The 16484-nt window shown below is 36.2% G+C and overlaps 1 protein-coding gene across 1 annotated transcript; it reads right to left on the bottom strand.

Annotated features, from left to right (window-relative positions):
• LOC147548605 (CBL-interacting protein kinase 5-like) lies at positions 1–2075 on the bottom strand. The gene has a single exon (XM_086666765.1). It carries the CDS (start codon positions 1628–1630, stop codon positions 266–268), a length of 1365 nt encoding a protein of 454 aa, XP_086522891.1. The 5' UTR covers positions 1631–2075; the 3' UTR covers positions 1–265.
• Positions 2076–16484: the final 14409 nt, after the last annotated feature.

The following is a 16484-nucleotide window of genomic DNA, read 5'->3' as shown; positions in this document are numbered from 1 at the left end:
ACCTTCGCAAGTCGGTAATTACTTTATCATCATCACCTCTAGACATAATTCCTGCTAATATTTTAAGCTGAATTTCCAATTACAAGAAATTTCCAGCTCTACATTTTGCAGAATATATGAGATTAAAACCAAATTACAAAATGACAAAGAACAGAAGAAATCGGGTGGTAAGAATATATGTAAGAACGGAACTAGAACTTACGTTAAGGTAAAACGATCTTAATTGGCGCTAAAACTTAGTTTTAGTCCAAACTTGTACTTGACCCTAAGCAGGTAATGGCTGTGGTTGCTTATCTCCTTGCCAAGTCCAAACTATGTCTTTGAGAGAAGGCCTTAATTCTTGGTTGCAGAAATTCTGATATTCCAAAGTATCGCCGGCTTCTTTTTTCACTTCCACAACATGAAACGAAGGTGTTACTTCGAATATTTCTGCATTAATGGCTAGACACCCTTTTCTTCCTTCTTTGACACCTTGAAGTTTTACCATTCCATCTTTTTTCTTCACCTTAAACCTCTCAATTTCTGCTATTTCTTCCAACTTTGATACAATTGTTGATGCTGGTTTTGTTGTCGTAAATCTAGACTCCGATTTTGTATCATTTTCTTTTTCAAATAAACGCGATAAATCAAATCCTTGAGATAAAGATATGATATCGAACGCATTAAAACAAGTGGGTTTCATTGGATTAGGATTGGTAGTTTCTTCTTTTTTCGTCTCTGAATCACCTTCATCCTCTGAAGTACCACCATTTCCAAAAGCAGCATTTATATCTCCAAAACTTGCAATTCTCATTTCTTCTCGAATCCTTTCTACGGGTTTAAAATTCTTTCTGAACCATGGGTTTTCCATGATCTTAGCTAAAGTGATTCGCGAGTTTGGATTGGGGTCAAGAATCTTTGAAAGAAGCTTTCGGACTTCGGGTGAGAACCATTGTGGACACTTGAATTCTCCTTTACTTATCTTCTTATACATCTCCATGATATTTGAATCTTGAAAAGGTAGAAAACCAGCCATTAAAACAAAAAGAACAACTCCACAAGACCAAATATCAGCTTTAGCTCCATCATATCCTTTCTTATGAATAACTTCTGGTGCTACATAAGCTGGTGTTCCACAAGTTGTATGAAGTAGTCCATCTTGTCTTCTTGAATCCCAAAGAGCACTTAACCCAAAATCAGAAATTTTTAGGTTACCATTCTCATCAAGAAGGAGATTTTCGGGCTTAAGATCTCGATGATATACACCACGACTATGACAAAAGTCGATAGCACCGATTAATTGTTGAAAATATTTTCTAGCTACATCTTCTTTAAGTTTACCTTTAACAATTTTGTTAAAAAGTTCCCCACCTTTAACATACTCCATAGCAAAATAGATCTTGGTTTTGCTAGCCATAACTTCGTATAATTGAACGACGTTTGGGTGTCGAACGAGTTTCATTACAGAGATCTCTCTCTTAATTTGGTCTATCATTCCTACTTTCATAATCTTCTCTTTATCAATCATTTTAATCGCGACACTTTGCCCCGTCTTCAAGTTTCTTCCATGGTAGACCTTAGCGAAGGTACCTTGACCAAGAGCTCTACCTATTTCATACCTCTGCATCAAAATTGACCCTTTTTTCTCCATTATAAGTCTTTTCCTTCTAAGCAAAAAAACCCAAGATCAAATTTACCTCAAAGTTGTTATTGAACAACTCCACTTAATTCCCTCTTCTTGATTCTTCTTGTCTTCATTAATGGATTTGAAAGAAAACTAGAAAACATTGTTGGTTTGAGAATTGAGAATAAGGAGAAGAGACAGAGAAAGAAATATAATGTTTTTTTTTTTCCAACCTTGCCTTTGGTGAGGCAGGTTTTATCAAGAAAATCTCTCCTGAAAGAAGATGAAATTGATTAAGAGAGTATGTAGTAAAATTCAAGAATCTATGGTTCTCTGATGAGTTATTTCTTAACAGAAAACCAAGTCCTTACCAATTGTGAGATGAAAGTGCCCTAAAAATAGTGAAGATCTGGTGTGAAGTTTACCAGATATGCAAAAGTTAGTTGCACTTCCAATTTGAACAGATCAGCTTTAACACAATTTTGTATGGATGTTTATATTTATTATAAATAACAATTTTTGTAGACAAAATTATATTAATAAATTTAATATTAAAAAAATCATAATAACTTAAAAAATTGTGAACCCCACTTTAATAAGGTGGTAACATTATGTTTATGTGGGTTTCTCCACTGGGTAGGCCACAATCTAAATTTTGTGTTCCTAATAATTTCTAAGAATATTTATTCATTTAGTATTGTTATAAATTATTTTTCAATTGAAAACTATTTATCTTTTACTTATAAATTATTTATTTATTTATCTATTTAGGAATCAGTTACCTATACAACCAAACAATTATAACTTATTGCCAACCAAACTTTAGCAGACAATGAATTTATATTGTCCATGTAGAAAAAAAAGTCGTGGTGGACACAATATTTTGTAGCTGTTCATAATTTTCAATCTTTTTCTCCAAAAAGCCTACTAAGGAAAGGTTACACGCATTTGAAGAAAATTTTAATACGTAATGTTTGTATTTTATACAATAAATCTTGTGTTAAGTGATTTGCGGATCTTTCTTTTATACAAGAATTGTTAACGTTAATCCTAGATGAAATATTTTTTTATAGAAGCTAAATTTATTGAATGTTTCTTGTGGACAGTCACAAAACATTATACAAAATAAATACACAAATAAATAAATCTATATAACAAATGACATAGGTTTTGGTGCCATGTCATAACTTTGGTTTAAAAATCTCGGTCGTCCAATTTTCTATTGTAAATCACAACCCTTCCCTATTTTTCATTTTTTTACTCAGATAAAGCCTTTGTATAGGCTGTTATCTCCCTTCTCTTTCCTTTAGGGATTCCTTACGTCAAGAGTTTTATCTCTTCTTCAGTATTATTTCTTTCGCTGTTCATATGGATTCATCTGACGATAGCTTTTTGCAACAATTTGCCTCCCTTACCACCGAAGATCAAACGCCCATCACTGTGGAAGGAGAGGACTTACAACCGTGGGGTAATGAAGTGATAAAGACAGGGGTGGCATGGATTCAGAGTTCAAAGAAAATAGAGATTGGTCAAGCCATGCTTCGCTTATCACGTGTTATACACGGTCCTAATCGATTCACGTTGACAGAAGTTCAAGATAATGTTTTTCTTATCAAATTTATGACTTCTACCGAGTTGGATTTGGCTATGGAAAGCCAACCGTGGGTTATCCAAGAAGAATTGGTCGTTCTTCAATCATGTCAGAGGGATATATCTCCCGCTGATCATAAATTCGACAAGGCATGGTTTTGGACCCAATTCCATGGTATCCCACTTAGTCACATGAACAATGTCGTGGTTAACAGGTTAGCGGCTTCAATTGGCAATTACGTACCAACTACATTAGAAGACTCAATGAAATGGAGCACTTACGGTAGGGTTAGGGTTGAACATTCCCTTCTCGAACGTATGACCCCTAGAGTCAACCTTAAACTTTCGAATACACAACTCATTACTATCGAGGTTAGGGTTGAGAAACTACCACGGTTTTGCATAAATTGTGGATTCTTGGGGCACACGGTCAAATTTTGTCCTGCAATGTTGGCGCTGGGAGATCTACTAAAGCATCACCTATCCGATGCTCAACGATTCAAGGTCATTAAGGCTATGACGCCAAACTACAAGGAACACTACAAGGTTCCCATCAATCTCCGAAATCAAGGCCGGGAAGTCAATTCTTTTGGGCTAGATAGAACAATTTCTTTTGGAATTGCAGTTGATAATGAACAAGATCAGTCCACATTTGTAGGGAAGAATCCGGGTAAGCATCCTATCTCAACAAATTTTGGTATTTTACTAACCAGTTTGACACAGGCAAAACGAAGTAAAGTTACAAGTTTGGATGGCACTACAAAGACGGTTAACACAGGATGTATAAAGATCACTCAACAGGACACTCAATCTGCAAACACTATCATAGGGGAGCAATTCGATGGGGATCACACCATGACCGATGACAGAGAAGGTCGTCCAAAACGCCATTACAAGAGATCAGTCAAACAGAGTCTTTTGCACAACAATGATGAAAGGGTCCCGGCAACCCAAATGCCGCCCACCACATGAGTTTCTTGGCGTGGAATTGTCGGGGAATTAGGAACACCCCGACAAAAGAAACTCTAAAACAGTTCCTCATTTCCACTAAACCAGACTTGGTTTTCCTCTCTGAAACTCGTATTATTAGTTATGATTTTTCTCATTTATTTAATAAATTTAATCTTGATCATTACCACCATGTCCCTGCCATTGGTAGAAGTGGAGGTCTTCTCCTTCATTGGTCTACCTCTATTGATGTTACTATTAATTTCTCTAACAGTAATTTGATTCATGCTTCTATCAAGAGACAGACCGATATAGATTATTGGGATATCCTTTGTATCTATGGACCACCTAGGGTGCAAGATAGACCCCCTTTTTGGAATAATATTCTACATAGAATCCAACATATTAATCGTCCTTTTATTTGCATTGGTGATCTCAATGCCCTATCCTCACGGGTTGACAAGTGGGGAGGTACTACTAATATTCCTTTCTTGTCCCAATTTCAGTTATTCATCCGGAATGCTAATTAGATTGATCTAGGGTTCAATGGTCCCGGATACACATGGACAAATAACCAGTCAACACATCACCTTACAAAGGAACGTTTGGACAGAGTACTATGCAACTCGGATTGGCTGATTTAATTTCCGGATTCCGGGGTTTTTCATTTGCCTCGTTATAATAGTGACCATGCCCCAATCCTACTAAAATTCAAAGTCCAGGGCCAAATTATAAAAACAATTGCAAAGTTTGAAAACTTTTGGACAAAACATGAAGAATATGAGGACACTTTCAAGACCTCTTGGGACAATAGTTCGGGGTCGCTTTTAGAGAAACTGGACCAAGTTAACTCAAAAATTCATAGATGGAGCAAGAAAGCTTTTGGTATCATCAAAAACAGGCTTATCATACTTAAGAAAAGGCTTACTGATATCCAGACAATTACCCCAACAGAAGCCTCTTTAACTACTGAAAGTGAGATACAAGAACAAATTATTCACTTGGAGGAAATTCAGAGAATAAGAGCAGAACAGAGAGCTAGGTCAAAGTGGGTACACAATGGAGATCGGAATACCAAGGCATTCCATTTGGCAATGTCAACTAGGAGGCACAAAAATAAAATACAGCATCTTACTCTAGCAAATGGTAATAGAACAGTTTCTCAAGAAGAGATTGAAGGAGAATTTATTGGCTATTTTCAGAATTTGTTTAAGGCAGAATTAGTTGAACCGCCACCAATTGAGATTCTCAACTCTTACAAGATACTAACAGTCGAACAGTTGGGCTACATCTCAAGGGTTCCGTCTGAGGAGGAAATAAAGCAAGTAGTTATGGACATGGCTTCAATTAAGAGCCCGGGACCTGATGGGCTGCCACATTTCTTTTTTCAACACAACTGGGACACAATAGGGTCGGAGGTGGTGGCATATATTCAATCAGTTTTTCAATCAGGTCATATCTCTCCTTCTCTGAATTCTACTACTATTGCCTTAATCCCCAAAATCAAGAACCCGAGTATGGCCGCTGACTATAGACCGATTTCTCTGTGTAATTCGGTCTACAAATTCATCACAAAAATCATTGCCAATAGAATCGGTCCTTATTTAGAAGAATGTATTTCCTGGACTCAAAATGCCTTTGTTCCGGGTAGGCAAATTATGGAGAATATAATTATTACCCAGGAACTACTCCATTCCATGAATAAATCTACTAATAAAAATGGTATCTTCTCCCTCAAGATGGATATGGCTAAAGCCTATGATAGGATTAGCTGGACTTTTCTGGAGTCCGTCCTTAGAGCTATGGGCTTTAATGGCACCATCTTGTCTCTTATCCTGTCGTGTATTACTACCACTCATTTTAAAATTCAGCTTAATGGTAATCTGGTTGGGGACTTTACGGCCTCTAGAGGCCTTAGGCAAGGATGCCCTCTTTCCCCTTATCTTTTCATCCTAGCCTCACAATCACTCTCTCTCTTGATTTCTCATTATGAATCAGAAGGTACATTTACAGGTTACAAGGTAAATCAGGCATCCCCTACTATTTCTCATCTCTTATTTGCAGATGACCTGATTATTTTCGGAAAAGCAAACTATGAAAATTTGGAAGCTATATTACATATCATGGAGAAGTACTCCAAATTTTCGGGTCAAAGCGTCAACTTCAGCAAATCCTCCATCCACTTCAGTAAAGGGGTCCCTATAAATGTGAGAAATGTGTACACATCTCGGCTTCAAGCACCACAAATGAATGATCAATCCAAATACCTTGGATCCTTTATTCTCAAACCAGGAAACAAAATCAAGAGTCATCAATGGTTAGAAGATAAATATCTCAACTCATTATCAAATTGGAAACAAAAGTTCATCACTCAAGCTGGAAGAACGGTACTTATAAAATCTATCCTCTCTTCCTTTTGTACATATCCTTTTAGTTTCCAAATTGTGCCCCAAACAGTGTTAAATAAACTAGAAAAGGTGGAACGAAATTTTTGGTGGGGCCACGACACAAATGAGAGGAAGCTCCACTTCATTAGATGGGATATCTTATGCAGCCCAAAGAAGAAGGGAGGACTTGGTATCAGATCACTTAAAGAGGTAAATGAATCTCTACTTGCAAAGATGACTTGGAATTTTATAAGTAAACCAGGTCGTACTTGGGTAAAATTGGTTAAATCAAAATATGTTCATGAAGATAACTTTTGGGACTCTCCTTACCCAAAATCAATTTCAAATTTTTGGAAGGGTATTTTGAGTACAAGAGAGGTTATGTATAATAATATCATGTGGATTATAGGCGATGGTACAAGGGTTAAAATAATGAAGGACCCTTGGATTCCTAATATTCAAGGCCATAAACCACATTGTATTCAGGAGCTACCTCCTAATATCTTCTGGGTTGCGGATCTTATCATCACAAATTCAAGCATAAGTAAATGGGATGAAGACATGCTGAAAACATATTTTGAGGAAGAAACAGTACAGGCTATATTGACTATTACCTTACCAAACCATCAACAAAATGATAAACTAATTTGGAGCTGCGTTGAGAGTGGAAAATTTTCAACTAAATCTTACTATCAGCAAATTAAACCTAACCCAATTATCTCAAATGATGCATATAATTTCCCTTGGCCTATTTTCTGGAAACAAAATAACATGGCTCCTAATATCCAACTATTTATATGGAAATTAGTACATGATGGGCTCCCAAACTTAACAAACATTAGCAGTAGGGTAGGAGACATACCAAATTATTGCCGACTATGCGATAGACAGGAGATAGAGACTAGGGATCACTTATTTAGTACCTGCAGCAGATTTAAGGAACTTATAAGCTACATCAACAGTCCAGACTTAAGAAATCTCACAGTGGATCTACTCGGTACTCTAAAGAACTTTTTACTGAAGGCTAAGGAAAATCACTTATGGATAGAAGCTACTTACCTCCTTTGGACATGGTGGAAAACCAGGAATGATGTCATCTTCAATGAAAGCACCATTGACATAATAGGATGCTGGAATCGAACGAAGGAATCTATGAGGTATGTTCATTATACCCCTGTTTCAACTAACCCTAATCAAGTTTTGCAGGATTCGCAATGGATCCCACCACCAGAAAACGAAATAAAGATCAACTGTGATGGATCTTTTCGTTTCAATGGAGGTTCTTGCGCAGCAGTGGCTAGGGATAACGCAGGCAACATTCTCAAGCAAAAATCAAAGCTAACAACACCATTGACTGCTTTAGAAAGTGAAATGGAGGCCATCTTTCTAGGGTTGGAAGTAGCTGCCGAGATGAGTTTGGAAGCATTTATAGTGGAGACGGACTCTAGGGTTATGGTGGATTTAATAACCACCGAAGATCCAACGATCCCTTGGCGAATGTGGACGGCTGTGATGAAACTAAAAGAATCGTTCTCTGTAGAAAACGTGGTGATTAGGCACTGCCCACGTTTGCAAAATCAACTGGCCCACGACTTAGCGGCTTCCTGGTTCGATCCCCCGAGAATATAATTTCTTCGATCAGTCCCTAATGATAACTTGTTTACAGTTTGATCCCTTTTTATTTCTTTATTCTTGTAATGGATTAACGCTGTAATCTCTCTGGGTTTTAATGAAATTCCATTTAAAAAAAAAAAAAAAAAAATCTGAGTTATTTTTTTAAATATATTTTATTACTTCTATAACAAATGACATAGATTTTGAGGTCATGTCATAACTTTCATTTATAAATTTTGGTTGTGCAATTTTTTTTTTTTGTAAATCAAGACCCTTCTCTTTAACGAGTCTTTGAAAGATAAAGGTGTAAAAGTCAGAATAACTACCCACTCCCTATAAATTCTCAAAATATTTTTCTTTCTCCTATCTGAAATTATTAATTCATAAGATCTTTTAAATTCTTAATTCATACAATCTTTTCTCTCCATCTTTCTCTCTTCAAATAACCCAATTATATCTTCAAACTTAATGTAATGACAATTATCATTTTTTACTGTATATTTATTACTCTCTCATACCATATTCTAACATAATTATAGAAAATCGTAGGGCACGCGGGCTATAGCCTAGTAATAAAAATGCTAGGTCATTACCTTTAAAGGATAAAGAATATAAAATAAAAATATTAGCAAAATGAAACAAACGACCTATTTGGGCAGAGTAGGGTCCACCTCGGGTGGTTGATAAAATTATTGGCTGAAAACTTGGTTCCTGTTAGATAGTTGATTGTGTTCAGTATTTGTCTTCGGTCCCATTTGGTGTTTATTGTTTACGCTTTATTTATTTTATTTTATTTTTCTATTTGACCTTCTCTTTTCCAATTAGGGCCCATTTGTTATGTGGGAACATTTTGGACGGGAAAATCCACTCTTTCTAATGAGAAAGAATAACAAATCTGTGGATGGAAATTTGAATTTTAAGTTTTTGTTAAGGAAGTAGGTAGAGGTGGGAATTGGTCCAGACAGTCGGGAATCGGACAAAAGTCCTAAGTGTCCACTCAGATATCCGGACAAAACAGGCGACATTTCAGATTTTTCTCCAATAAAGTATCCGTCTATAACCGTTTTGATATTCGGGCAAATCGGTATCAGTCGGTCGGGCACCAGTCACTAATGAACAAATAAAGAAATTTTTATTCGAAATTAAAATTGTTTAGTAGCTAAATAAAACGTTATAAACTCCCACTTTACAATTTTAAAAACTAAATGAATACAAAATTAAAAGATAATCATTGAGATTTCTCTTAGATTACGATCAATTCTATTTTCTTCTCATGATTCCGATCAGTGTATTGTGGATTTTAGGACTACAGGTGAGATATTGAGATTTTGTGGGAGAGTGAGACTAGAGAAGTAGAGAGGCGAAGACAAGATTAAGAAAAATGATTTCTAGGGTTTTTTACTCTTAAAATCTAACGGTTGTAGCTAACCCTACAAATCTAAAGTCTTAAAATCAATCATATAGCGGGCGGGTATAACGGGTAGACGGGTGTGGACGAGTTCGGTCAGGCAGACTATATAAGCGAGCAGACTCGGTCAGATCACCGAGTAAAGGACCGATTCGGGCATCAGACGATCACGGACCCTTCAGACTCGGACGGTTGTTGGCGAGTTCCATGCCAAAGTTCCACCCCTAGAAATAAGCAACTAGGGTGCCTCTAGAAAGTTTTGGTGAGTGCCTATATGATGTAACACATCCTTTCTGACTCTAGATCTATTGGCACACCATATTACTGCTACAAGCGCTCTAGATCTAAAGGCGCCTACAACAATAATGTGAGGCACGTTTAGATCTTCCCTCTTTCTCATACGCCCTTTTCGTACAAGGATTAACTTCTTGCCCTTGCCTCTTCTTTTTCTTGGTTCGACGTTCTCCGTCCCTATATGTCACCATCATCCAAATCAACGTTTTATCATCTTCTTTCATTAGATCCCATTCAATTTTATCTATTTACCTCTTTTTATCTCTCTCTCTCTATCTAGATCTCAAACACTCAATTTGATCTATGTATCCCTTTTTTCTTGTGGATTTCTCACTTATATGTCAAAAGGTAGATGATGATTGCCATGTCTATAATTTTCAGATTGAGAAAATAAAAAGAAAAAGTGATTCTAACATCAAAGTTTGCAACTTTATCAAACCAAATCATCGAACTGTTACAAGTTTTAACGGAGGTTATTTTGCACTCAACATGTTGGGAATTATCGTCATCGTGAATCTTTTTTAGGTTTACATAAGCGTCATAAATAAAAGGAGGTGGTTCCGGTGGATTTTCAACTTGTAAGATTAGGGCAGAAGTGAATTGTCCTCGTTGTTCTAAACAAATGGATCTAATTTTAGGGAATGAGATGAGAAAGTGAGTTTCTAAAATGAGAGAGAACCTAAGATGATATTAGAGAGAAACACTTTTTTGAGAGCGGGAATAGCTGGTTTGCAAAGGTAAAGGGGGTAAATCAGTTTGAGAGAGAGAAAGACGGGTAGAGGAAAGAGATCACGTTTTGGGGGAAAGGGTGGGAGAAACAGGTTTTCACACCTTTTTATAGGGAAAAGAAATCAGTCATTTTTATCACTATTTTTGCCTACAAGAAATTGATTTTCACACTTTTAAGACCAACTAAACAACAAAAAATTGGTTTTCTAAACAAAAAATGATTTTCCTACGTAACAATTGGACCCTTCTTACTTGTTTCTTTCTTAAATTATGGGGAATTTGGCCAAAACTCCTTAAGAAATTATGACTTTGGTTAAAAAAGATACATCAAACTTTTTTAAGTTTCACCTCCCTGGTGACAATTATATAATTTTCTATTTCAGTGAAAAGTCCAACCTAACCCAAGTCTAAGAAAATATATACCTTGCAAACACCTTGCAGAGCCTTGCAAATACCTTGCAGAGCCTTGCAAATACCTTGCAGAGCCTTGCAAACACCTTGCATGATTTTTGCAAACACCTTGGATAACCTTGCGAACACCTTGTAGAGCCTTGCGAACACCTTGCATGACTTTTGCAAACACCTTACGTAACCTTGCAAACACCTTGGAGAGCCTTGTAAACACCTTGCAGAGCCTTGCAAACAACTTGCATGATTTTGGCAAACACTTTGGATAGCCTTGCAAACACCTTGCAGATCCTTACAATGAGCTTGCAGTGCCCTGCAAACAACTTGCACAACCTTGCTATAACCTTGCAAATAGTTTGCAAATTAGTTTTTGAATTGATTTGACATTGACTTTGTTACAAATTATTATATTTTGTCTACTAGAATGTTGTATCAAAAAACTAGCTAAAACCACTACAAAATCATAATAGTCATTTTATAAGCTCTAGCACCATCTTTTAACATTTCTTCGAAAAACTTCCAAAACTTTCATGAAATTTTCAATTTGAACATAAGCACTTATCATGATTGTTAAAGAACAAACATTCTCACGGGCATTTCATCAAACAACTTTATAGCTATTTCAACCAACCCAAATCTTGTATAACTAACTAACATTGCATTCCAAGCAACAAGATCTCTTTCAAGCATTTTATCAAACACATTCCTTGCATCAACTCTACTTCCACAACTTCCATATAAATCCAACAAATAAGTTTGAACATAAACATCAAAACATCATAACTAACATAGTAAAAAATTACTTCAATCATAAAGATTGAAAACTTGAAAATTGCAACTCTTTCTCTAGAATTCTTCACAAAAAACTAACTCAAAACCATCAAATCATCTTCAAACAACAATTAAAGAGATCCAATTACAAAAACCTAAAATATATTGATGATAAAAAACATCAGGAAATCGTTTTCGACCTTATAGTTACGACTCGGAAAAATCTTCCAATCCACCACGCTCGTTTGATTTTTTCATTGGTAGAAAACAACTTCTTAGTTTATTAGAAATTTGTTTTTTTGGTATTTTTCATTAGACAAAGGGTATTTCTGACCTTAAAAATGTGAGTGCGTACGAGATTGTCCTCCAAGAAAATTTTGAAAAGTTATTTGGGACCTAGCTCTTTAAAAAGATGAGATGTCTTTTTAACCAAAAAATCCGAAAATTGAGCCTTCGGATTTATTTATACTCTTTTTTTAAGTGTTTATTTATACTCCTTTTTTTAAGTGTTTATTCATACTCTAATTCAAAAAGTGTTTATTTATAGTTTTATACGACGTACTCTCGTAGATAAAAAGGACGAGGCAAAAGAGGAAGGCTGATGCAGGCGCATAAACGTGTGGGCCCACGTCCACGCGTGCCCACATCCTATTTGGTTATAATAGTAGTTTATTTAGTATAGGAGAAGTTACTTTAATTTGATATTTCTTTATTTTTAAAGTTTCTATGTTTGAGTAGTTTATTATTTTAGGAATCCTAGTTTGAGTCTATCTAGGAAGGTTTATTATCTTATAAAAGGAGATCTAGTCTATGTTATTATTCACCTTGAAGAGAAAAACCATTGAAGTTATTAAGAATTTTAGTTTATTTTATCGTTTCTTACAGTTTTCTTTAATTATTCTTAGTTTATTTTATTGTTCTTTAATTATTCCGCTGCGTCTACATCAAGTGGTATTCAGAGCCATTTTTTTTTTAACCAATCACAATGGTTAATCCTACCGTTCCTACTCCAACAATCAAAGAGAAGACACCAACTTTTGCCTCCGAATGGGACAACATCAACAAGAAGTTATCCTCGGTTACAAAATTGGAAGAAGCTTTCGAAAATTACAAGAAGGAAAATATGAAAAAATTCGATCAAGTCAATGATTCCATCATGAAGTTATCTCAACAACTCGAAGGCACATGTAAGTCTCCCTCTTTTACCACCACTCCTTCATCTACTACTACCATTCAAACATCATCACCACAACCACTCCCAACCACAACACCAATTTCAATTCCCCTACTTGGTCAACCTATCACTAACCCATACCCGACCACATTCCTCCCACCGATTCACATCAACACTGCACCACCACTCTTACCGGTTTTCCCATTAACATACATAAACCCTACAACCACTCCAACCACACCACCTTTTTCCTTCAACGACCACCAATCTACTACCAACCCAAGTATAACCCAACCATACCCATTCCACACCCCTCGGCAATATTATTCACCAAGCACCATTCCACTCGAAACCCACCACCAAAACCGCAACCCCGAACCCTCATCTCTACCGACACCACCACCATCCACCGCCCAACAACCCACTTCTTACCCGACTTCCATTAGTCCACCAACAGTACCCACCAACACTTTCAACATCCCAGGAATTTCCAACACTTATGCCACTAATCTAACTACACACATACTCTTTGGTTTTACAATATACAACCCATGTGCCACAACACCCCCACCATTCCACTTTACCTACAACAGTATACCACCCACATCTTCTACACCAATTCAGACCACCAATAGAACTCCACACAACATTACTAGCCCCCACATAACCTGCTCCCTACCCTCCATTCTCAAACCCACTCTTTCTCGAATCTTCCGCAAACATTGGAACAATTGGCCAACCCATGCTAATATACCATCACATACCCGACCATCAGCCCCCAAACCCTACTTTTTTCGAAAACCCACTACCCACTGGCACATACCCTACAACACCATTAACCACCCTGGGCCACTCAACCCATAACCAACTCAGCATCTCCCAACTCAACTCTTATAACCACCCACAAGTTTACAATGAGGAACAACAACTACAAGCACCTCCACATCATCTTTCTCCACATTCTCTACAGGAACCCTTCTCCAACCAAACATTCCACCACACATATACAAACCCTAGTTATGTAGGCTACAACCCGGATTCTATAAGCACCCCTAGTTTCCCTATACATAATATTCAAATCCCATCTATAGCCACCACCCAAATAACCCTACCCCAATATCACCAACATGTTCCTGTTTCCCTCCCAATCTTTTGGTGTCAAACACCATCACCAACACAACAAACCTCTCCTTACTATTCCATATCCCCAACACTTCTACCAGAAAATATTGAATCTTCCATATCCCCAACACTTCTGTCAGAAAATTTTGAATCTTCTCCTCAAGTTGAAACTCAGTTATCAACACACCCAAGTAATCAAAACCCAGAATTTAGTGAAGGAAAAGAAGAACAAAAAGCAATTATCAAAACCCATCACAATCAAGAAGAAGAACAACAAGAGAAACAATTAAGAAAAAGAGGAACAAGAAGAACAACCCTGAATTTTCCGAATCAATTATGTCCCACATCGCCGCTTTCTCTATCAAATCTCTTCCTACCAAATTTTCTCCAAACAATTAAGAAAAAGAGGATCAATTTCCCAATTCTTACAATGAACCTATACTCAATGGTCAATGATCACATACCAATTGAACAACTTCCATCTAGGTTTCACATATCAATTGAAGAAAACAAACAGTGGGCTCCAGGTCTTGATCACGTTAGAGTACATAAACTACATGAAGATGAACTTGGAAAAGTCAATTTTGCGTGGCATATCTACACTACATGGTTCCATATCGATATCTTAGTTAGCGATGGTTATGCTTATACTTTGGCTATTGATGAAGTATTTTGGAAATTTGTTACAATTACTCTTACTTCACACTTGCTCATAGTACTTTACACTTTCTTGAAGATTAAGTGGTTGTGCCTACCGTGGGAAGATGGCGAGATGAACATTATTTATTCACTAAGGTTAATTTTGCGAGAATCATTGGCATATGAGTTTGGGTACGAGGTTGACGATTACTTGCACATTAGTATCATTCCACTCCAGTGCAAACTTCGTTCGAAGTGGGAATTACGGATCGCCATGACAAAGTTCATCGTCTGCGGGTGCATCAACTTGTTTTCTTCATCGAAATCGGTTCGGGACGAACCTTCTGGGGAACAGGGTGCTGATGCAGGCGCATAAACGTGTGGGCCCACGTCCATGCGTGCCCACATCCTATTTGGTTATAATAGTAGTTTATTTAGTATAGGAGAAGTTACTTTAATTTGATATTTCTTTATTTTTAACGTTTCTATGTTTGAGTAGTTTATTATTTTAGGAATCCTAGTTTGAGTCTATCTAGGAAGGTTTATTATCTTATAAAAGGAGATCTAGTCTATGTTATTATTCACCTTGAAGAGAAAAACCATTGAAGTTATTAAGAATTTTAGTTTATTTTATCGTTTCTTACAGTTTTCTTTAATTATTCTTAATTTATTTTATTGTTCTTTAATTATTCCGCTGCGTCTACATCAAAGGCCTTGTTCAGAAAAATTAGATTAGTATATACAAGTTTTCTCCAAGATAACTATGTATTCTTATACAGTTTATTAGTGTATACGAATTTTCTCCAAAGTAGCTATGTATTCTCATATTGTTTTTGAAATAAATGGTTTGATTGATAGATTAAAAGCAATAGTCAGTATTTCTCAAATATGTTTTTTCATTCTTGGAAGTGTTCATTTATAGTTTTATACCACATTGAATACTCTCATAAATATATGGGAGGAGGCAGTGATGTGGGTGAGTAAAATCGGCACGGTGGGAAGTTTTATTCAGGACATTCCATAATATGAGCCAAAAGATAATTTTTTATATCATAGTTTTGGTTACACATTTTTTTTTATATTTTAGATGAATGTGAATGAACATTGTAATTAACTATGTATTTGGTGTTTGAAAATATTTACGATAAAATAACTTACTAATCGATTACATTTTTTTATTATTAAATTTTAGTTATGTATACACATTTAAGAGTCATTATCTTAAAAAGAGAATGAAAGCAATAATTAGTGAATTTAAAATTCCATGAATCGTTAGCCTAGAAGCATATACTTTTTTTGTTTTGAGAAATCGACTACGTTAGTCGTTATAAGGCATTGATACATCACGAAGATGTGATAAGCACGTTAGCAGCCTAAGTTAAACCATGAAAGAGGTCTAAAGCTCAACAAGATGAAATAGGCCTAAACCCCAACAAATTTATTACATTATTTATACTAATAATAACTCAATTTCAATATTCTCCGGATTTGCACTTCCAGTAGATCGAAATTGGGACCTCTGCACTGCAGAGTAATGGATGCACTAACCAACTCTACTACCAGTTCACTTCCAGTAGATCGAAATTGGGACCTCTGCACTGCAGGGTAATGGATGCACTAACCAACTCTACTACTCCTAGTTGCTGGCCTAGAAGAAAATACTTATAAGTGAATATTTGGAGGAAACAAAAATGAAAGAAAGAGGATTGAACTCTCGGCCTCTACTTTGTAAAAATAGGTGTTCACCAACTAAGCTACAATCAAGTTTTTGCAATGCTTTGGTCTTTCAAATATTTA

Source organism: Eschscholzia californica, unplaced genomic scaffold (assembly GCF_041429995.1).
Source record: "Eschscholzia californica isolate CP2 unplaced genomic scaffold, dmEscCali1.0.p SCAF_3, whole genome shotgun sequence".
NCBI lineage: Eukaryota > Viridiplantae > Streptophyta > Magnoliopsida > Ranunculales > Papaveraceae > Eschscholzia > Eschscholzia californica.
The sequence above is the reverse complement of the archived record's forward strand: the minus strand, read 5'-3'. Positions and strand labels throughout refer to the sequence as shown.

Excerpts from the sequence above, each read along its gene's own strand:
- LOC147548605 (XM_086666765.1), bottom strand. The coding sequence starts at position 1,630 with ATGGAGAAAAAAGGGTCAATTTTGATGCAGAGGTATGAAATAGGTAGA.